Source organism: Gobio gobio, assembly GCF_949357685.1.
Source record: "Gobio gobio genome assembly, chromosome: 3".
Lineage (NCBI taxonomy): Eukaryota > Metazoa > Chordata > Actinopteri > Cypriniformes > Gobionidae > Gobio > Gobio gobio.
Genome location: NC_137099.1, coordinates 28,385,634 through 28,409,763, shown reverse-complemented (window position 1 = coordinate 28,409,763; position 24,130 = coordinate 28,385,634). Strand labels below are relative to the sequence as shown.

Below are 24,130 nucleotides of genomic sequence, written 5' to 3'. Positions count from 1 at the left end.
GATTTGATTTCGCCAGGCAACTCAGTCTGGAAACCCATACATTAACTTCTACTGCTTCTGTTACACTTTTGTGGGAACCAATCACAGACTGGCTAATCCACCTGGCCCGCTATTGGAGGGATTATCACGATGACGGATAGAGAAGCGATGGGTCGTTGCCCATTGATCACGCCTCTTGTGGTCTGATTGGTTGAAGGACTATCCAATTGCGTACAGAGTCATTTGAATTATGCTTGTTTATCACACCTCTTGTGGTCTGATTGGTTGAAGGACTATCCAATTGCGTACAGAGTCATTTAATTTATGCCCGTTTATGCTCGCGTGTGCTTGGTGGTCTGGTGATAGCCAGACAAGTGTATTAGTATCTTTGTCCAAATCTTCTTAATACAGTGACAGCTCAATCTTGAGGGAGAAAGCGTTCTTATTATGTAGTATTGAGTAAAGCCTTTGGCACAGAGAAACCAAGTCTTTAATTTGACTTTTACTGCATTGGTAATAATTGTTCAAAGTTACACATGATAAGGTACAGCAGAACTTACATAATTGATATCATTAAATTATTTAGATATATTGTAAATATATTATAATTTAAATATTTTTACAATTGAATTGGGTTAGTAGATTAGTAAGAATTGGCTTTCTGCTGAGGAGGAGCTATTGTTATTAATCACATGTAATACACCACACGCGTAATAATGTTTTGCACCATAGGCCTATTTATCATTTCATTTATTTCATTGTCGTTTCGGTTATAATTATAAACAACACCTTGTTAGTCTATCGTACCGTTAGAACTAAATTTTGTTTCTATTTTGAAATAAAATGTCTTATTGCAAAGATAGAGACTTGAGTCTGATAACTTTACATTAAAAGCACATTATGATGCTATTCATTAATACCAATCTGTAAATACTGCTGTTGTTCATAAATACTCATACAATGAGGATGTTGTCATGTCACCATCAGTGTCCCAATATGTAGTAAGCCTGGGTCCTTACTGTCCTTACCAGTTCCCGAATTCATGTACACGATATACTGATTCAGGAGCTAGGGAGCTGATTGAGACAAGGACCCATGGACTCGAGTCCCACTGAAGTCTTGACTTGGTTTTACAAGGAAAAAATTTTGTCCTGTTGAGTGGACACAAAAATAAAGATTTCCCTAAATCTTGCACTGTGCCAACTTGGAGGATAATAAATCAATTATTTATTTTAAAAGTACATGGTATCAAATATGAAAAGTATAATTTATTTTAAGTAAATCTTCATATACTTGCTTTTAGCATTACTTGATGCTTTTTTTTCCCGCTTTTTTTATGTATTTAAAATGAATTGTCCTTTTACCAAAAAGGATGTGAGGCTCATGAAAAAAGACTTGACTTAAAATAAACTGTCTGAAACATTTTTACATTTATGCATTTTGGTAAATGTTTTTTTTTTCCAAGTAATTTGCATTACATTCAGTGTATTTTATCATTTTCATGCATTCCCTGGGAATCAAACCCATGACCTCGACGATGCTACTCTGTACTGAATTACAGGATTGCTAAATAATTTTTTTTTATTTATTTTTTTATTCTGGTGAACATTCTCTCACCTCCAAACTAATGATTCAGCTGTGTGGTCAACAAGCGATACACGTGTCATTGAATTGTGGTTTCCCTATCTGTGGAACGCCAACCATATTCCTGGATCAACTACAAGACCCTGAAATAGTTGTCAAATAAGGGAGACATCCAAAATATGTGTTGTTGTGGTTCTCCAGAGGCAGGGTTGGGAACCCAAATGACGCAAGAAACACCTTTTATTTCATTCCACTGGATATGTTACAATTACCTTTTATGAATGATTTCTTTCTAATTTCTTTTTAAAAGTGCATATTGTTGCATCAGTGTCAAATTTTAAGGAAAAGGAAAAATAATTTATGAAATGTACATTTTAGGACCGAATTCAGAATGAATTGAAAAAACTCTCGTTTTCTTTTGCAGAGAGTCAGTGAGAAGGTCGGAGGAGCAGAAGGTACTAAATTAGATGAAGAATTTATGGAAATGGAAAAGGTAAGTTTCCTTCAGGGAGGGATTCTCTTTCAAGAAGCATAGCAGTGAGCATGTGGTTGTTTATCAGAAGTTTCTAATTTTGGAAGGTTTAATTAGGTAATCTGATCTGTAGACTTATAGTTTAGCACCCTCTAATTAAGTGAGAATATGTTGAGTGTAATATGTGTTTATAAATGTGCAGTTTAGAGTATCTCTCACAAGGATGGATTAATGGATGGATGGATGACATGAATTAAAGGGTTAGTTCACCCAAAAATGAAAATTCTGTCGTTAATTACTCACCCTCATGTCATTCCAAAACCCATAAGACCTTTGTTCATCTTTGGAACACCAATTAAGATATTTTTGATGAAATCCAAGAGGTTTCTGACCCCTCCATAGGCAGCAACGTCATTGCAACTTTCAAGGCCCAGAAAGGTAGTAAAGACATCGTTAAAATAGTCCATGTGACTCCAGTGATCCAACCTTAATATTATGAAGCGACAAGAATACGGCAAAACAAAAATTACGACTTTATTCAACAATTTAATAAACACAGTGTAGCGCTTCCGGGCTCTACATCGGAACGGCGCTTCGTTATAAGTCAGCTCCTGTGTCAGTATCACACGCATGCACTATGGTGCTCACGTGAACAGCGTCAGCCAATGATGAGCTGGCGTTCTGACGTAGAACCTGGAAGTGCTGCACTGTGTTTACTATGTCAACAGTGTAGGAGACTGGCACAGACGAGAAGAAATTGTTGAATCAAGTAATTACTTTTTGTGCGCAAAAACAAAACAAAAATATTCCTGTTGCTTCATAACATTAGGGTTGAATCACTGGAGTCACATGGACTATTTTAACAATATCTTTACTACCTTTCTGGGCCTTGAAAGTTGCAGTGATGTTGCTGTTTATGTTTGCAAAAAGCTCTCGGATTTCATCAAAAAATATCTTAATTCGTGTTCCGAGGATGAATGAAAGTCTTATGGGATTAGAACAACATGAGAGTGAGTAATTAATGACAGAATTTTCTTTTTTGGGTGAAAGAATAACTGGAGGCTGTAGACAACAATGGTACGATCAGTGCACAGCAAATGACAAAAACATAGTTAGTGCACGGATGTATTTTCCTTGCTAGGGCACATTTGGCATCCAATTGGAAGGTATGAAGAGTGCACAAAAGAATAACTTGACATAAACCCCTTAAGATTGTTGGTAGAATTTTATTTAAGCAGTCTAGCTGATGTGTAATGTCAAACACATCTTTTGAAATATGTGGAATGTTAATTTTTTTTATGTCTAAACATTTTTTTCTTCCTGTTCTATTCTTGTATTTTCTCATCTTTACTGTACTATAGAAAGTTGACACCACCACAAGGGCAGTGTTGGACATTTTGACCAAGACAACGGAGTACCTGCAACCCAATCCAGGTAAATGTTAATAATAATTTGTATATCCCTAGTTTAGAAAATAAAAATGTAATTAATGTACATCTTGTTTATGTAGCAACTCGTGCCAAGATGAGTATGATGAGCTCCATGTCTAAAATCCGTGGAGGAGATAAAGGTCCCGGCTACACACAGACGGAAGTCGCCCTGGGAGAGTCCATGCAAAAGTTTGGCAGGGAACTTGGAGAGGAATCCTGCTTTGGTAATGCTTGCTTTGTTATTAGCATACACAATGATGGAGTTGCGTGGTATAAACCTACATAATGTAAACTGCATTATTTCAGAATAATGAGTTCTCTTTGCATTTATCAACAAGCTCTTTTGACTACATGGTTACTTAGTTTGCAAACTAGATTAAACTATAAAATGTGTCATTCTTCTGTTGGTGTGTAAAAAGCAAAATCCATGACCACCTGTATTCATTGATTATGAAGAAAAATATTATAGTATTTAGATGTTTAAGCCATTGCACCACATATTGATAACAACAAATCTGAATTTTAAACTGTAAACACAGTTCAACAGAATGTACAACGAGGTACATTTTCAGACCTGTTTGCTTTGTTCCGAAACAGGGTCTTAAATTGTTACAGTTTTGCATTTTATTCTTAGTTCAGTGTGCTTTCATAAGGCAACATTTCAAATCATACCATTCTGTGTGTTTATGCAAGTCACATGTGAGAAAAACGGCCCTCTCATTGGTCAGAGTACATTAGTTTGTTGCTCATAGCATCATCTATCAAGATGGATGAGTATGAGGTCATTGCGGAACAAAAGTGGGCGTTTCTAAATTTGTGGGTGTTTTGAAACTGATGGGTGTTTATAAACCATGCAATGAAAATGATCCCCTAAACCCTACCCACACTGTGACGTGAGCAAATCAGGTAACAGTGAAAAACGCCCTCTGTTTATGGCCTCGCCCACTGATCTAGTAACTCCTATTACTATCCTGCAGAGACCTATACTTGAGATGGATTGACAAGTTCGCTCCGCAGGCTTACTGTGGCTTTATCTGTAGCTGTCGTTACACACACACACACACACACACACTTATATGAATTAGCCATTATTCCCGCTATAATCTATTATCATTTAGGGTGGTAATCAAGGGGAAAAGAGTAATTGGATGTATTAGAGTAATGTTTACTGTTCTGCTGCTTTTTAACACGTCCCATTATAAATAAAGATCATAGAGCTTTGATTGTTTGTCCATTGGGTCGGAATGCTTTCTCACCACAACCAAACCGCGCCAGAGTTGGTTTTCAATAGGGCTGAGACCTCTTCACTTGGGACGATTAATTTTTTATTCAAGTGTGATTGCGGTGTTCATATATGCCTAAACAAACCAAACGAAGAGAGAAGGCACATCAGGTTCCAAATCCGAATTCATATTGTTTAAATGCAACCCACAAAAACTGACAAGACTTACTAACATCAGCACAAACATGCTATTGAGTTTGCAAATGTCTTTATGAACGCAACCTTTAGGGGGTTTAATATGGTTGTCTGAAATCACTGTCTAGCATGGATACTTGATATCCTGCCAGCAAGCAAAATCCAGCCCATGACAAGATTATCAATGACCCGCAACCACAATCCAAAATGTTTTGACAATGTAGTTCTGCTTTTGTTGCTGCACTGCAAATGGACATTGCAGCACGACAAATCCGAACACTCCCATTATAATAAACAAAGCTCTCTGATGTAAAAGAGACACCATCTAAAGCATGCATGGACAACAAAAAGCAACAAAACTAGATACATGCTCCCATTATAATAAAGTAATCTGCCCACATTCCAAGCACTTATCAGGGGTGCAAACCTGTCACCATTCTGTCTAATTTTCTAATAAGAAAGCTGTGACGTTATCGCCTATATCTCTGTCTAATATTTTAAAAACAGAAGCAGCACAAACTAAATTGTTTATGGCACTGTTTATTGTTTAACGAAGCACAAACGATTGAGACCATTTTGGCTGAATTTGGAGCATGTGGGGGGACTGGGTGACCTCAGAATGACCTATAAATGTTCTTTTTTAATATTTAAAAAACCGAAGCAGCACAAACAAAAATTGTTATGGCACAAACCAGCACAAACGGAGCACAAACCAACAAGACTATTTTGGGTGAATTTGGAGCATGTGGGGGGCTGGTGAGTCATCGCTTATAATTCAAAGTCTAATATTTAAAAAAACAGAAGCGGCACAAACAAAACTTTTACCAGCACAAACGAAGCACAAACTATTGAGACTATTTTGGGTGAATTTGGAGCATGTGGGGGGACTGGGTGACCTCAGAATGACCTATAAATATTATTTTACCATCTAAAAAACCAAAGCAGCACAAACTAAACATTTTTGGCACAAACGATGCACAAACGACTAAGACTATCATGCCGACGTTTTGCGTTGGGTGGGGGGCCAACTTCACGCAGGTGTTTCACCTCGCTGTCTGAGACGCAGACACATTCGCTTCTCACAGAGCACATGAGTTTTGAGTTATATTTGGCGCTTTATTGGCCTTGAACGGTTATATTTACTTGTGTATGTGTCCAAATACCCATATTTGCAAGTATCCTCGTAAACAGTCATTTATGTCTTAAATGAAATTCAACAAGTAAACTGAGAAAGCGCAAGTGTTACAGTATAATGGATCCAGAATCATAGAGAAACTCAGGCAGTGCTTAAAGTGACAGTTAGCTGTTTAAATTGTCCTGCTGTCTGTAATTTCCTATTAATCAAACGACAAAAGAGAGAAAATATCTCACTGCTCTTGACTAATCTACTTTTGTAACTTTAATCAGAGTAAATATATATTTAATTTACACAATTAAAAGACTATGCAGTTTTTATACATACGATTAATTTATACAATGCATATAGCATTTATTATTTATTTGTTCTCCTGTAGTTTCATAATTACTTTATTCTTATTTCATCATTAACGGTTTACTTGTCATCAGTGAGCTTGAGTTTTATTTAGGCTAGTAGTTTTTTTGTGATATTGACATTGGTGACAAGAATTGTGAAATTTATTAGGTATCAAAAATGTTGATATCATAATAAAATCCTTATTTAAAGCAAAAATGACTATAGCATGATAAATAGCCTATCATCAGTGTCATTTATTGTGATTTTATAAGATTTTGGTCATATCAGCCACCCCTATTTAGGTAAGCATCTGTTAAAGAAATGTTATGATAAGCCATTAAATATTTCAGTAATATGTCAAGCTTGGAAATGTTAATTAGCCTGAAGTGGTGACTTTTATTTTGATTTAAAGTTGTTGGTGTTATTTTCACTACTAACATTACTATTTTGCCAACGGATGCAGCTTTACTATCATAACCACAACATAATAAAAAAGCTTTGTGTACTTTTTCACACAAGATATTCTGTGATATTCTGGTTTGAAATTAACAATAACCTGTCAAAATGTGTGTCTCGTTTGCACCCCTGATTTATAATGAGAGCGATATAGTTTCTTGTGCACACTGCTTGCTTGCACACAGTTAAATTACGTTTAATTGGTAATCAGAATTAATCACAAAATGTTTTGCAATTCATGAAGTCATGTTTTGTTTTTAATAATCATGATACAAAGCTTCAGGATATTCAAATACTTTTATCACTGATTGGTGCATAGTGACAGATTGTTTGTTGTTCGAATTAGCAGGAAAGATTTGTGATAATAGCAGTCAAATGTCAACACAACATTTGCAGGTGTTTCAATATCATTTGACTATATGGTCTGGAAAATGAAGAGTGTTTTTACAAACTGACCAGAGGCTAGTTTATGAAATGGCTGTAATTGTTTGTTACTGCAAATTTTAGTAATCTGTCATTACTATAACCAGATAATATATTTGCATTCATTTTCTTCAGGTAGCCATAAGTATCGCAGCTAAATGGAGTAGCAGGGTTTGTATTAGTGTACGGACAAAAAACTACTTCATTCATAACATTTGTGTCTTATTTTGAGTCCTTGACTGTTTTTCCCTCTTAAAATATACATATAGCATGTATTATACTCTTGTGTTTTGCAGGTGTGGCTCTGATCGATGTTGGAGATGCCATGCGAGAGCTGGGTGAAGTTAAAGATGCTCTAGACATGGAAGTCAAGCAAAACTTTATTGATCCCTTGCAGAATATGCATGATAAAGACTTAAAAGAAATCCAGGTGAGATATAAGAGATTATTGCATTAAACCCCTCCAAAACCAGTACCTTTTGAGATTACAAGAAGTCATGCAGTCAACCTGTAAGACCCAACATTTACAACTTTTTTTGTAAATTTTGGCAAATTCACAGTTGTGTTCCTTTTGCGTGTGATATTTCAGTGTAATAACCTGCATCTTATACACTGTAACCTGACACTTAAATGCTCTGAAAAAGTGCTGAACTGTATTTAAATCAAATCACGGTCATAGCAATATGTAATTTGTGGCAGTTTAGTGTCACAATCACCACTTTTGCATCATTGATCATTTCAGTTCAACTTCAGTTTCAGCAGCACATTTAAATGTAGATTGTTTTGTGAACTTGACACAAAGGCCCTGTTTACACTGGGTATTATGTTTTTTGGTCAATCGGATCACAAGTGGATGAGGGAGAAACATACCTGTTTAAACCTGGTATTTTAACCTGGTCTCTTTTGTTCATTTTAAACCACTTCTGTCCTGATTTTTTTGTGGGGAGGGTCTATGGGTGGGTAAATGTATGTTGGTTTTTTTTTCCCAGATCTTTCAGTCTTATGGACAAAATAAGCTTGAGCAATTTACATATGCATGCGACCGAAGACTACAAAAAAAAAACGTACGGAGAGCAGCAGCTTTTTGTTTCTGCTCTGATAGTCGCAAGACCACAGTGAACGCTGAGTGTGTGCCAGAAAGAACATTGTCTCCAGGCACGTTCATATGTAAATTACGCAAGCTTATTTTGTCCATTAGATTGAAAGATCTGAAAAAAACATACATTTACCCACCCATAAACCCTCCCGTCAAAGAAATTAGGACAGAAGTGGTTGAAAGTAGAAAAAAGCGACAAATTGAAACACCAGGTGTAAATGGGTATGTGTCGCTCTTGTCTTCTTGTGATCCGATTGACCAAAACGCATCTTGATACCAGGTGTAAACAGAGCCAAAGAGGTTGTTGAATGAGTGCTGTTAAAAGCTATTCTGGAAAGTGCTAAATCTTATTTCACACACATCAGCACTGGGCCATTTAATTCTAGGTCAGAGTAGAGGAACAAAAATGGACATACAATTAATAATGACTGAATTTGTAACCATCCTAACAATATTTGAAGTGGATGACGGGAGAATAATAACAATAACCTCTTTAAATGCAAATGATTCACTCTTATCAGTCACTAATATTTAATCATTTTGGATACGCTTCTGTTGAGAATACAACTTTCAGAAACAGCCTGTGCGATTTAAATGTACTTGTGAATAAAACACTGCAGTGAGATTATTTTGTAATATTTGAGAAAGCTTTGAAGTCCCAACCATTGATGGGGACAATGCTTTGGAATCCCACCAGAGGTCAGTAACTAACCCGCTTTTCTGTGTGTTATGACAGCATCACCTGAAGAAGCTGGAAGGGCGACGGTTGGACTTCGACTATAAGAAGAAAAGGCAAGGAAAAGTCACAGAAGATGAGATCAAACAAGCCCTGGAGAAGTTTGATGACTCAAAGGAGGTTGCCGAACAAAGCATGTTTAACCTTCTGGAGAGTGATGTAAGATCCGGGACCTGCCCTATGCTTGCCCTTGTTCACCATCCATTTCATGCCTCCGTAGACTTTCATTTACTTTATCTGCCCCTATTGTGCTATATACTATATCCAATGAGTCTTTCCTACTACATCTTTCCTTCAGGATTCACTTGTTTTCAGTTATCAGTGCATTTTATACAATGGCTATGTTTACATGGTTAATAATCAGATTATTACCAATAATCAAATTAAGATGACATGGGCAGACCTTTTCAATCACGTTTACATGATATTTGTCATATTTAGATTATTTACTAAGAGTTGTGATGTTTTTGCTTTAAAATAGGCAGCCTTCAAGCCCTCCCAGCGTACACGGACCTGTTCACCAGTTCTAGGGTACATGGTCTCCCTCATTTTGCAGAAGCTGCACTTCTGGGGAGTTTATGCTTATAGCTTTACACAACATGGACATCATGTGTTTTATTGATGGTCAGAAATGACACACTTTAGTCACATTTCCGAGCATCAACGTGCATGATGCCAAGAAGTGTGGCTTCTTCTGTTCCAGCATGTTCTCGAACCAATGCATGAGCGTATAGTCAGATTAAAACCGCAGTACTTCACATATTTTACTGTGATTTATATGGTTACTCTAAAAATGAACGTAATCATAATCACAGTATTGTTTACATGAGCTTGCAGTACTTTACAGTACTGCATTTATAAGGGTGCATGTAAATGTAGCCATTGTTTGCTAGTCTTGACCTTCCATATACAATCTTTGAGGCATTTCATGTGTTTGTTGTTGTTGTTCTTTCTCTGTTTCAGCAGATTGAACAAGTGAGTCAGCTTTCTGCTTTGGTCCAAGCTCAGGTGAACTACCACAGACAGGCCGCAGAGATCCTTCAGCAGCTGTCCAGCAAGATAGAGGACAGGTTTGTGTTGTAGTACAAACCACAAATTTCAACACTCATAAATCATAAATTTTGTCTAAACCTTTAAATGGAACCACAAAAAACTATGCAATTACAGGCATCTATTCTTAAAGAGTTAGTTCACCCCCCCCCAAAAAAAATTCTTACATAATTTACTCACCCTCTTGTTCCAAACTCGTAAAAGACTTTTATTCATCTTCAAAACACAAAAAAATATATTTTAAGGAATTATGTCCCTCCATTGACAGTCAACTCAACTACCACTTTGACGTTTCAAAAAGTTCATAAATCCATATAAATTGAGCAGCTTAGTCCAAAAATTTCTGACGAGACACGATCCCTTTATATGATGAACAGGTTTAATTTAGGCTTTTATTCACTTAGCCCACATCAGTGAATTAATTTCAAGAACTACTTTTAGGGCCAGATTTACTAACAGCTTGTGCCAACGCAAACCCCCTTTTGCTGTTAAAAAAACTACTGTCAGGATTTACTAAAAACACGCAGTGAAAAATTTGCGCTGAAAAGGCGTGGACCGGGTTATTTTTGCGGCTGACCTTATTGCATATGCATTTGTAGGAGTTTCCCTTTCAGGCGCAAAATTTATGGGAGGAGAATATTTAAATAAGTAAAACGCAAGGTGATTTACTAAGGTTTACGCTTGTCAATTTACTGGTGTTTGAGCCCTTATTTACCACCCAAAAAAAGCATGACTTAAACCAGACACTAACATGTAGATTGCACTGATCATTATGGAAATGATCCAGCTGCGTCTGTGTTCATTAAAGGGATGATGAATTGAGAAATCAACTTTCCCTTGAGCCTTTGATATATAAAAGTTCATTGTGATCTAAAAAATATCCTGTAAAGTTTCAGAGCTGCAAACTTCTTTGTTAGTCAAAGGAAAGCTTTTATTGACACCAGGCCCAGAAAACCAGAGATCTCAGAATATAGCCGCGTTTCCACCACAGGAACTAGGAACTTTGGGATGGTACTCTATGTGTTTCGACCGCAGGAACCAGGGTCTAAATGAAGTTCCGGGTAAATATTTCCCCCTCCAAACGGCCCTGCTCGCGAGGTAGTACTTCTTCAAAGTTCGGGAACTTTCCTGGGTGGGACTTTGGCACTGAACATGCTGATTGGTTGAGTTCACGCAGCATTTTATTTCAACCAGCATTTTTAAAAGTCTTTTGCGAGGTTCGTTCTGCGTTCAGTAAATATCAGTCTGGCTCTTTCTGTCTGATTGCGCGCATTCTTCTCAACAATCTCACTGTCAATGTCCGTAATAGCTGATAATAACACACGTTGTCTTATTTTAAATCTAGCTTTACAAGCTTTCAGAATGCGCTTTAGTATCAGTGCTCGTCTCTTTTCCGCTGTTTTGTTAATTACCTCTTTAGTAAACCAATACATAACTAGCAAAACCAGCACAGCTTGAATCTCCTCCATACTTGTTATTGTTGCAGAAAGTGTCGCGCAAAAATGATTACTGTCAAAAGTTCCTGGTACAAATTGTTCCGGGTAATTTCAGTGGAAACGGGGCTTATGTCGACCACTGACATCATAGAATGCAGAAGCACCGCCTCAAGCCCGCCCACCGACTCGTGGAGCTAAACGGATCGCACTACCGAGCAATAAACATGCCGGTTCCAGCTCATGTGCACAAGACATTGCGCGTTTGTTCGCTTCATTTCACCGCAGAATCGATTGTAAACAAGATACAGGTCGAGACTGGATTTGCAGACATATTGAGATTAAAACACAATGCTGTGCCTTCTATATTGGATCAGATAGGAACGGTGCAACACACTTATGTGAGTAAAACATGTTTTTTTATGTGTTAGTATTGCATTGTTCGTTTGATATCTATTGATTACATACCTTAGCACGTTGTCACAGGCTGGAGAAGGTTTTATTGGTTAATTCGTGATCAGACTCAGACTTGTAACGCCAGTGCTCGGAAAGCCCAACGTCCCGGGGCCCTCTGTTTTTCAGACGGCTACCAAAACGTATCACCGGCCTCCCGACGGGCTATCTTAAATAGTGAAATAACATAGTGTGTGTGTGTGTGTGTGTACGGTTTGCGGTTATATTCACTGATCGTGCGGGCCAAGTAATACAAAAATAACTTTCCAATCAATCGCGGGTGGATGAGAGAGCAATCATTGTGTTTGTTTGATAAAGGCATTTTGCGAGCCCTGTGAGCGTTTCCCCAGACGCTTTCAAAACAATCCCCACATGTACTGAGGGGAGCTGAAGCTCATTAAATATGCAAATCTTATCCAATCCTAGCCGTGGGCGTTTACTTCCAAGTCTTCATTGCGGCACGCCCATCAAAACCGAGCGTTTTTCAGAGAGCCTCAAAACCGAGGCAGAAAATAGCCTATTACTTATTCATTATGATGTTTTTGAATTTAAAAACCACGCGAACGTCATAAATTGACCTCAGACAACAGTATAAAACATTTTAAAAAGCCATTTCATGACACCTTTAATTTGCGTGTCGTCAGTAGATCACACGCAGAACTGTCCACTCCCATCGGTGCATTTATGGAATTGTGCTCTCACGCTAATTTGCCCTGTTTAGTAAATCTGGCCCTAAGTATGCAAGTGATTTTTGAAACCGTACACAACAAGTCACAACATGACAACCATGATCTGTCTGTCATGTTAAATTGTATTTTCTACGATAACTGATTGACTGATCACACATTTCAATATTTGCTGAGAAAAGCTTGCAAATAAAGATCATTAAAAATGACACATAATTATGGCAGACAAAAAAAAGAGACTTTATAAGTTAATACATATTTTTTATTTCAATATCATTTTATTCTGAAGCCTACATTCCACAGCATGCTTTTTAGAGTTTGTCAATCTGTCCAAGGGACCCGGGGGATGCGTTTTTGTATTCCACCTGCACTTGGCTGTTGCAGAGCATCTCGCTGTGTTGCATCACATCAAGAATGTCACAGTTTTAAGATGCTGTTTGAAGTAAAAAGTAGTTTGACATGTCTAGAGACCCCATTCAGTTCCATTCTGTTGCACTCATCTGTATTTCAACACAAAAAAAATCCTGTGTGAATAACTCCACCTGTTCACAATAAGTGTGGTTTGGTAAAGCACGTTAAGATGCTTGTAGTAACAACTGGGGATGGTAAGTCTGCAAAATACGCAAAACATGCTTTGCATTTAGGCTTGCTCAGATGGAAAATTTCTTGTGTAAAAATTACGTATTTGACATGCGTTTTGTTATTAAATTTTCATTTTGAGGTAATCCATTTATTTGTACATTTTATCACATTATCTTTTATATAAAATTTGACTAAATTATCAGGCCTAGTTTATTTATTTATTTTGGCAGAATAAGAGAGGCTTCTTGTAAGCCAAGAAGAGAGTATATCGCCAAACCTCGCACCTCCCTGGATTTCAGTGAGAACCACAATGGGAATATTGGGCACAGTGGCCCTTCTAGGTCACCAGGTAAGGCAAAGAAATAATTAAATCTATGAAATTCAGGATTAAATTTGATATACGGTGTGTGTGTGTGTGTGTGTGTGTATCTATATATCTATATATCTATATATCTATATATCTATATATATATATATCTATATCATATTATTGTTTATATAGACTATTTATATATATATGTTTTTACCTGTTTCAGCTCCATTGGACCAGCCTTGCTGTCGTGCACTTTATGATTTCGATCCTGAAAATGAGGGTGAGCTAGGCTTCAAGGAAGGTGACATCATCACCTTAACCAGCAAGATTGACGACAACTGGTATGAAGGAACGGTCAATGGGCAATCTGGTTTCTTCCCTGTCAACTATGTAGATATCCTGGTAGCTTTGCCCCACTAAGTCTTATGCATGTACCCTAATCATGATCTGACCTATCAAACCACTTCTTCTGCAAGAGGAGAAAATAACCAAAACAAACAGCACAAAAAGCTCTGTTGTGATATTTGCGCATAGGAAATAAGCAATGAAAACATTTTCAGTGCCCTTTCGTAAATATTATTCCTGACTTGGAATGCCACCACTTTGTTGTATTATTTATTTATTTATTTTATCTTTCTTGAGGTTGAGACCTCTGCATTGCCTGCTGCTATGCCTCCTGGATGTTCAGACCCATTTTATTTTTGCCTGTTTCCATTTGCAACAACAAAACATTTATCCACACCCTTTTAAAAAATAAAACAATTGCAATAAAATAACACAAATTATTTTGGTATTTCGTTCTTAGCATAAAGTATTAATGAAACGTTTTTGAAGGATAATGGTTGAATTGTGAAGTATTAAACATTTGAGTTTTTTTTTCTTTGAAATAGCAATAATTGTAAAACAAATATACATTAACATCTTTCCTATTCATAGTGTGAAATGGTCCACTGTTTGTTTAATGTCCTAAAACAAATTTGAGCCTTTAAGTGGTGGTAGATTTGACTATTTAAATAGATTCATATTTAGCAACAAAGACGAAAAAACAGAAACAAAAATAATAATTTATTTGTTGTGTTACAGTGTGTTATTCATCGGTCATGTAACAATCTGTATGGTCCATGAATCCTATGGGCCTTTTCAAGCGTTCCATATCACATTCCATAGATGTTAAACTGGTCACTAAAAGGCAAAAAAAAATTGTTTTATGATGTAATGTGTGCGTGCGTGTGTGTGTGTGTGTGCGTGTGTACATATATATGACTATAAATATGCCTGAGTGTGTTATCAGAACCCATGAAACTGTGCATATCAATTTTTCTTTCATATATTTTTCTTTTAATGGTGAAGTGTGTTATTTCTGCGCTAGTAATGGCAATGATTGAATGATTGTAAAGAAATGACAGGTACTCCCCTATATGTCATTGATCAGAAAAATGCACAGTCCTGGACTGAATTTAAAAGTACCACAGAGCAACAATGTTTGCACTCTTTGGTGGAATGGAACAACAAATGGTTGTTTGCGCCTTGTCATATTAAACTGAAATAAGAGAAAGTATTTTAACATCGCAAAAATGACACGCATCAACTGATGGCTGATTTAAAGCAATTTCTGATTGTAAATGATGTATAATTTGGTCTAAAGTTTCCACAAACACAAGTATATATATGTTCTTAAAATATTTAAGTGTTTAGTTAATGTATTATTTATTAATATTAAATCTAAGATCCCCTTTATATTATAAAAACATAAGCATAGTTTGTATTGTCAGGAAATACCAATATTTTTCAATTGTGTTGTTATCCTCAATGAGGTCTGTACAGTCATTTTTGTGTTTTATTTCCTATTTGTGTATAGTCATGTAACTATAGTAACATGTGTTACTTTTGGATCAGTGTTGAAGCATTTACCATTAGATATAAAATAGACACTAGATATTTATTAAAGTGCTGGGGGAGTGTTTGGTCGTAATGCACTACATATCATCTCCTCTTTAGCATGAATTTTCAGTGACTCATCTGAATGAATAGGCTTGTATTGAGCACAAAAAAATGAGAAAAAACAAAACAAAAAACAGTGCAACTTCAATAAATGCAACAGTTCAAGAGTGCATGTGGAGTGCGTGTATTTTGTTTGATAACCAGTAGGTGATGCTGCCACAACACAGTATTTTCCCTCCTTTACCTCAGGATTTGTCAAACATCTGTCTAAATTAACGACACCACCCTAGTGAAAAATAAGTATACTAACATGAATTTGAAATGCATTTATTTTATGATTAGTATACTACAAATACAGTTACATATTTATGTACTTAATAGAAATACCTACAATTTTACTTTTGGTATACTAAGTTGGTGTGCTAAATTGGAGCAACTAATTTTGTACTTAATGTACTTTTGTTTTCCAGAAATAGTGCTTGATGTCCAACTAAAGCTATACTTAAGTATATTCGATTGTGCTAAATTAGAACTATTGCAAGACTACTTTAGGTACATGTTAAATGTCTTGCATTTAAAGACTACTATCCTTACTAATAGTGATATTAAACACATTTTAGGCTTAAGTAATGTGCATTGTGCAGTAAAGAAGTGCTCCAAATAAAGTTTAATATATTTATATCAGTAAGTCTCAAGCAATATGTTAGTGGATTTGCAGTATAATTAATATAAAATGTATTTAGGTATAGGTTTTGTTCACTATAGGACATATTCTGCTAGTTTTACTTATGAGTAATTTTTGAGAGATCTTTCCTTTTTATTTTTTATGAGATTTATGATTTTTCTGTGCCAACTAGAGGTCAGAGTTCAAACTTACATATTTCAGTTTATTATTTGACACCATCTACATCAGATTGTCAAAAGTATTGGGACACCCCTCCAGATCATTGAATTCAGGTGTTCCAATCACTTCCAAATCACTGGCCAAAGGTGTATAAAATCAAGCACCTATGCATGCAGACTGCTTCTACAAACATTTGTGAAAGAATGGGTTGCTCTCAGTGAATTCCCAAAAGCATGGTACCATGATAGGTTGCCATCTGTGCAAGTCGTGAATTTTCTCACTACTAAATATTCTACGGTCAACTGTTGGTCAAGTGGTGTTATAACAAAGTGGAAGCAATTGGGAACAACAGCAACTCAGCCACGAAGTGGTAGGCCACGTAAAATCACAGAGCGGTTTCAGCGCATGTTGAGGCACACAGAGTCAATAGCTACAGACCTCCAAACTTTATGTGGCCTTCAGATTAGCTCAAGAACAGTGCGCAGAGAGCTTCATGGAATGGGTTTCCATGGCCGAGCAGCTGCATTCAAGTCTTACATCACCAAGTGCAATGCAAAGCGTCAGATGCACACCACCACTGGACTCTAGAGCATTGGAGATGTGTTCTCTGGAGTGAAGAATCACGCTTCTCTGACTGGCAATCCGATGGACAAGTCTGGGTTTGGCGGTTGCCAGGAGAATGGTACTTGCCTGACTGCATTGTGCCAAGTGTAAAATTTGGTGGAGGGGGGATTATGGTGTTGGGATGTTTTTCAGGGGTTGGCCTCAGCCCCTTAGTTCCAGTGAATGGAACTCTTAATGCTTCAGCATACCAAGACATTTTGAACAATTTCATGCTCCCAACTTTGTGGGAACAGTTTGGGGATGGCCCATTACTGTTCCAGCATGACTGCGCACCAGTGCACAAAGCAAGGCCACAAAGACATGGATGAGGGAGTTTGGTGTTGAGGAACTTGACTGGCCTGCGCCTCAACCCGATAGAACACCTTTGGGATGTATTAGAGCAGAGACTGCGAGCCAGGCCTTCTCGTCCAACATCAGTGCCTGACCTCACAAATGCGCTTCTAGAAGATGGTCAAAAATTCCCATAAACACACTCTTAAATCTTGTGGAAAGCCTTCCAAGAAGAGTTGAAGCTGTTATAGCTGCAAAGGGTGGGCCCACTCATAGTAAACCCTACGGATTAAAAATGGGATGTTATTAAAGTTCATGTGCATGTGAAGGCAGACGTCCCAAAACTTTTGGCAATATAGTGTATGTATCTTTTTGGTAAAATGTACCATGTGGAAATTGGAACCCATTCTGGAACAATCTGTGTTAAAAAATAAACTAGTAATTTCTTAGTGAGAATTATTTACAAAATGAATACTTTGTCCATCTGTATTACTGATAGCATTTTAGTATTTTCCAACAAATTCTAAATAATATTAAATAATTATAATAAACTGAAAGAAAATCACAAACTTTTCATGTTTCTTTTCATAATTTTCATGTTGCTATCTTTCCATTGATGCATTTCCGTTTTTGGCACCTAGTCAGCTGGGATCTCAAGATATTAATGGCACTGACCAAATGCTTTCAACTGCTTCTCTCCCGCCGATACTCTCAACCTCCACCTCCATGTGTCCCGCCCAAACATTGGCACGCCAGGGATGTGTCACTTCATCTTACAACTGTACTTACAGTCAGTGAGGCATATCACATCCACCCATATGCTCCACCCCACCCCTCCGTGAACACAAACCAACCAGCAAGCTTCACTCTTGCACAGCCACAGTGTAAACATTTATCCTGTTCCCAGACTCACTGCGTGTCGGCAAACACACCAAAGTCTAACAGTGTTTGTTGCGCATACTGTGACTGAAAGTACATATTTATAAATGTACTTGTATTTCCTGTCTGAAAGTGTGTGTCTAAGATATAAAGTACGATAATTTTCACAAAATCAACTCTATCATCTCTGGATGATCAGGACCCCAACATGAAACACAGGATCACCATAATAGGAAAGATAGATTTTCTGAGACAAGAGGTCTTTTATTTGATGTTGCCTGGGACAATGGTCATCAGTCTGAATACTAAATACATAAATATGGGTAACACTTTTTAGAATGGGGAAAACATATTCACTATTACCTAAACTCCTAATTTACTGCTTATTAATAGTTAGTAAGGTTGTTTTCGTAGTGTTTAGGTATTGAGTAATGTAGAATAAGGTCATGCAGAGTAAGGCATTATGTGCTTTAAAAGCCAATATGCTAGTAATATGCATGTTAATAAGCAACTAGTTAATCGTGAGAATTGAACCCTAAAATAAGTGTTACCTAAATATGCCATGTATATGTCGGTTTATTTATATTATACAATAGACATTATTTAAGTTATAAGATATCCATTTTAATATGAAGCAGTGTTTCTCATCAGTTAACTAGACGCTTGCAGGCTGTCCACAGTTTCATAACTAAAAATATTTAGGCAGCACTTTACAATAAGATCCCATTAGTTAATGATTTTAATATTGTATTAAAATAATGATTTATGAATGCTTTAGAAGGATTTTTTATTGTTAGTTCAAGTTAACTTAACTAATGTTAACAAATGGAACCTAAAGTGTTAACGATATTTTTTACACTTATCTCTTATGTTGCGTTTTGCACCATTGCTTTGGCAAAGCATCTGTCATTTGAACTAAAATTGAAATTGCGATATGACTTGTGCTTATCAAATTGCAAAAGGCTGTAATCACAAAAGATTTCTCCTGGACTCAAAGAGGATGTATTATCTTATTCCAGTAATGACAATCCTTCATTTTCATGATCTATAATTTCTACTGGACATGGCCATAGACATCCAATCAGTGTTGTGATTCAAAATAGGTCATCACATTGCGTCGCCAATCATTGGCCAAATGTCAGAAATAGTTGATGCAAACGCCATGAGTCACTCTTTGGATGATGCAGAGGACTGGCAGATGAGCGTGTGTTTGCCTGTGTTCTTACATGTTCAACTTGCTGGTGTTCTCACATACTTTCTCTTTTGAACAGCAGGCTGAGCTCTCATCACCAAGCAAGGGCTGATAATTCCTTGTCTTTCAGCTCCCCTCAAAAGAGCTTGTGATTGTAGATGACAAATGAGGCGGTAAGACAGGTCAGACTGCAACAAGCTCAGGTGTGCTAACATGACTGTTTGAGCACCTATTCAGTAATAATTTAGACTAAAGTTTGTTGGAATCTTCCTAAATAAATCTTTTAATATCGATGACTTAATACCTTTTTTATTATTTTATACATTTTATTATTACTATATTTTTTTCGGCCTGATGTTTTAAACAGCCTTGCTGTGACTCATTCAGAGAGAGGAGTGAAACATAGGAGGCACGAGAGAGGTATTTCTTTTGTAGTAAAACTATTCTTTACAACAAAAAGACAGAATGAAAATGTCCTCTAGTTTCTCATAGAATACATAATCTGAATAGTTTCATCAGAAAACCCCAAAGAGTGCTAGGTAAGAGTTAAATTGGAAGAAAAAGGGGTGAGATAAGGGTGAAGGCCAGAAGTGGCAGTAGGAATGTGTGTGGGTGTAATACGGAGAAACCTCGCTGAATATTGTCTGGTAAAGTATACCTGTCTGCTCCAATGCTCTCAAAGTGGGCCTGGAGCCTGTTTTATGACCTAATGTCCAATCTCCAGTCAATCAGGATTTGTGCAGGAATTTAGATAAGGGGCCTGATAGCAAACAGTGGACTACGGAAGCTTGTTTCCGACACAGAATAAAAAAATAAATAAGGTAATTGTAACTTTTTATCAGAATTGTGTGATATAAAGTCATAATTGCGAGTTATGAAGTCAGAATTGCATGATATAAACTAACAATTGTAAGTCAGAATTGCGAGATATAAACTCGCAGTTCAAAACGCTTATGCTTGACATATGTCCTACGTCATATGTCGTGCCAGTTACACTTTTTTCGTCAGTTGAGAACGGAAGGCGGTCTGGCGAAAGCTAGATATTTTACTTTTGACTATAAAGTTTTAAATATGGACATTTTTCTTATGCAAACACATAGCTTACACAAACGCATCGCTTCGCTTCAGAAGGCCTTTTTTGTTCAGAAGCCCCACCCTCTCAGCATGAATACTTCATCCCCAGTATTCCACCACAATAATGTATAAATATAATTGTTTATATTTTATGAAGGTATAAATGAACAAATATGGATAAATATTTAAATATATATTTACAACTAAAAATATATTTTATAAAAATGCAGCACATTATATGTCAAACTGAAAACAATGCACTGTGTGCACAGCATTGTTTTAAGATATATACACACACACAGTTTTCCATTTATATATTTATTTTTTTCCTTCAGAAATCATTTTTAAATGCTGATTTGATGCAGTAACAAGTAACATAACAATCATGATAATTTTTTGATTCTTTGTTCAAAAACAAAATGTATTTGAAATATAAAATTCTTTGTAACAATGTAAATGTAACTACTTACTGTCATTTTTGATCAATTTAATGCGTTCTGAATAAAAGTATTAATTGCTTTCGCAAAAAAAAAAAAACCTCTTACTGACCCCAAACTTTTGAATGGAAAATATACCAAAGAAAAATGTATCCTTCATTGCTTTAATGCTCTTGAAAATATTCTCCAGGCATTGGACGCTAAACCACTTTAACTTTGACATTCTAATTTTACATTTAATACACAACATAACACAGAATGTGATTGACAGAAATACAGTGGGGAGATGAGTGACAGCTGGACACATATTTGGGTGCAGCTTCAGAAAAAAACAAAGCAGCCGTTCACCCTCAGTGTCAGCTAAAGAAGCAGGCACACACCATGCAAAACAGCTCAGTGAGGGCACCATTTGTTGTGCAAATATACTAGTATATGCAAATAAAGCCACACACACACATACACATATACTTTGACATGGCATGGGGCAGCCACAAATAAGCATGACAATAACAAAAAAGAAAAAAAAGATTGACCGATTACTGCTTTATTTACTGGTAAAAGCATAAAAAGGGTATTTTTTCACAGTGCACACTGCAAAGTGATATGCATTTACTTTCCTATTATTTCTGTAAACATAAGAGAAGGAATTTGAATGACATGTCATGGCTTGGTAATGCACACTGTAAACATATTTTTTTTTCTTTCAAAATAACGTTTTATCTTTTGTCAAATCAACTTGAACAATTAATGTGGTTCAGATAACATCATATTTTGAGTTTCTATTTATTAAACCAATTGTATTAACTCAAATGTTTAATTTCAATGAACTCAAAATTTTAAGGCAACCAGGTAACTTACTTTTTTAAGTTAAACCAATAATTTTTTTAACCAATTTTTTTTACAGTCAAACAGTTTTTGAAAGGGAATAGAGAATAAAGAGTAGTCTGCTAAAAATTGGCAAATAACTCATAAGTGAGGTGCTTGCAATATGAAAGTGCCATAGACAGATCATGCTCGCAAGTCTAAACCCAGAATGCACCTGTTGTAGTGTAACCCAAGGCGATGGGAGTTGTTTATTGATAGAGCTTAGTCTGATTGTCAAAGTGCTTCCCTATCCAGGGTGAGCCCGTCTCTCTAGGACAATAACTCACCTTTTCACCCGACAATTGAACCAAAAGTCAACCAATGTTGTGAATTGTAGTTGGGTCTAATTCACAGAGAAAAATATTTTTTATTCTTTTATTGTTTGTTGCTACGAGCATCTTCAAGAACTGGTTTATGAAGAACAAGGTTTTAGTTTTAAATAACCGAAGAATTAACGCTAAGCATTCGAGAGTGGCTAATCAGCGTTTAAAGAGCAGGAAATTAGTGTATCGTGAAATCATAATCAGACTACTGCCAGTAATAATAGGGAAAATCCATCCCACAAAGCAAAGAAAATCAAGTGTGTGAGAGCTTGAATACTTGCGCACAAGATGTGGCTTGCGTTGGCTCTTTGCTTTAAGAACAGGTAATCCAGTAGTGTCAGTGATTGAGGAGATACAAATCCTGCAGTAACAGACACGCAGGTGGCACTGGAAAAGAACTGCATACCATGCAATTTTTTTCTCTCTTTGTCTTTGTCAGGCATCCCCAAATGCCAACCAACCACCAGATCTCTCTCTTTCACTTTGAAAGAATTGATGATAGATAGATAGATAGATAGATAGATAGATAGATAGATAGATAGATAGATAGATAGATAGATAGATAGATAGATAGATAGATAGATAGATAGATAGATAGATAGATAGATAGATAGATAGATAGATAGATAGATAGATAGATAGATAGATAGATAGATAGATAGATTAAATTGAATAGATGATAGAGATTCAATTTAAAAAATCTAATCCATTCCTCTTCAGCTGTGAGATGGGGATTCTTCAGTTGACATGTTCTCTTCAATAATAATTAATTTAAGCTCAAAATGTTTTAATAAGATTGTCTAAACCATGTTTGTTATATTAAAAGGTTCAACATGTTAAACAGCCAAAATCCTGCCAACACTTAACTAAATCTGCTGGAGCTGAAAGATTAGACATTGAATGACATTCATGAGAGATGTAGAGCTTTGGGTGTTCAGAACACTAGACATCATGCATGAACTCATAAAGCAAGGGATGCACACACATACACATATCTGGATTACATTCTAAAAAAATCAGCACTGTGGTTTCCAACGGTTGGACGAGTTAATTTCAATCACCACTCTGTCATTTGAAACAATATCCATGAATGGCAAATAAACAAAAGAAATAAATCTCAAGGTCGACGACTGTGGAACTTCATTTCATCGTCAAGTCCCAGCGAGGTGTGGTCGCATCTGTCCTCCTAGACAACCAGTTTCACTAATGAGAGAGAACATTCCATGGAGAACATTGAACCTTCACACTCACAATACAACTGGATTGAGCAACCCATTCAGAAGCAGGCAGGGGGAAAGAGAATGAGCTTTTGAGCCAACAGAAGTCTAGATGTGTCTGCAGAAATGTGGAAAAGTACTTTGGTGGCCAACATCTCACTGTATACTCCCAGACGCATGGAGCCAACTCAAAGCCATGAAAGTGATGTGCATTGTTGCACACTGAAGAGGGTTTGCAGAAGTGTGTTTTTGATGCTTTCAGGCTGTTTAGTTTCTATCTTTTAACATTTAGAGCAAAGTCAAGTCCCCTTTATTTTAATAGCGCTTTATACAATACTGATTGTTTCAAAGCGGCTTGTTTCAAAGGAAAAATACGATTCAACGATGAAAATAGAATTCAATTCTGCCCTAAAGCAACTCTAAAAACAATAGTAAACAGTTGAAATGTGTTCAGTGTTGAAGAACAGAAAAAATAAAAATACCTTCAATGGAAGACAATATTTCAAGAGATGACTTCTAAGTTCACACCGCAAGCCTTGAAAAATACATAACTTTTGCTACAGTTACGCCTGTCGTCTACACTTCTCAGGCAATTTCGAACCTTGATAACGGTTATTTCGTTATTAAGAAGTCTCTCTCAATGCCTCTGTAATATACCAGCCTCGACGATGTTGTAAACAATAAAACAGAGACGGTACTGCATGCTTTGCTGACTTTGTGGTCGTTTTTAGCAGCCGTTGTGCAGTTAAACGCTGTATTTTATAGTACTGCGGCTGCCTACATGGGCAAGAGGCAACTGTTTACGCTTATGCCCGGTGTGCATGAATGGTCATGTGACATGCATTTTCGGTCATATAGTGTGGACGGAGATTGTTTCTGAA

General features: G+C 36.6%; 1 protein-coding gene across 2 annotated transcripts in view; it reads left to right on the top strand.

Moving 5' to 3' along the window:
* sh3gl2a (SH3 domain containing GRB2 like 2a, endophilin A1) overlaps positions 1–15,696 on the top strand; it is a 35,136-nt gene extending 19,440 nt beyond the window's left edge. Inside the window, exons 2-9 of one of the 2 annotated variants that reach the window (XM_079812150.1) lie at positions 1,988–2,056; positions 3,397–3,469; positions 3,546–3,689; positions 7,532–7,665; positions 9,068–9,226; positions 10,034–10,137; positions 13,502–13,620; positions 13,808–15,696. In XM_079812150.1, coding sequence (XP_079668276.1) covers positions 1,988–2,056; positions 3,397–3,469; positions 3,546–3,689; positions 7,532–7,665; positions 9,068–9,226; positions 10,034–10,137; positions 13,502–13,620; positions 13,808–14,004 — 999 coding nt within the window. In that variant the 3' untranslated portion in view covers positions 14,005–15,696. Of the gene's footprint in view, positions 1–1,987; positions 2,057–3,396; positions 3,470–3,545; positions 3,690–7,531; positions 7,666–9,067; positions 9,227–10,030; positions 10,138–13,501; positions 13,621–13,807 lie in introns of both variants that reach the window. The other variant, XM_079812149.1, reaches the window with a different exon arrangement.
* Positions 15,697–24,130: the final 8,434 nt, after the last annotated feature.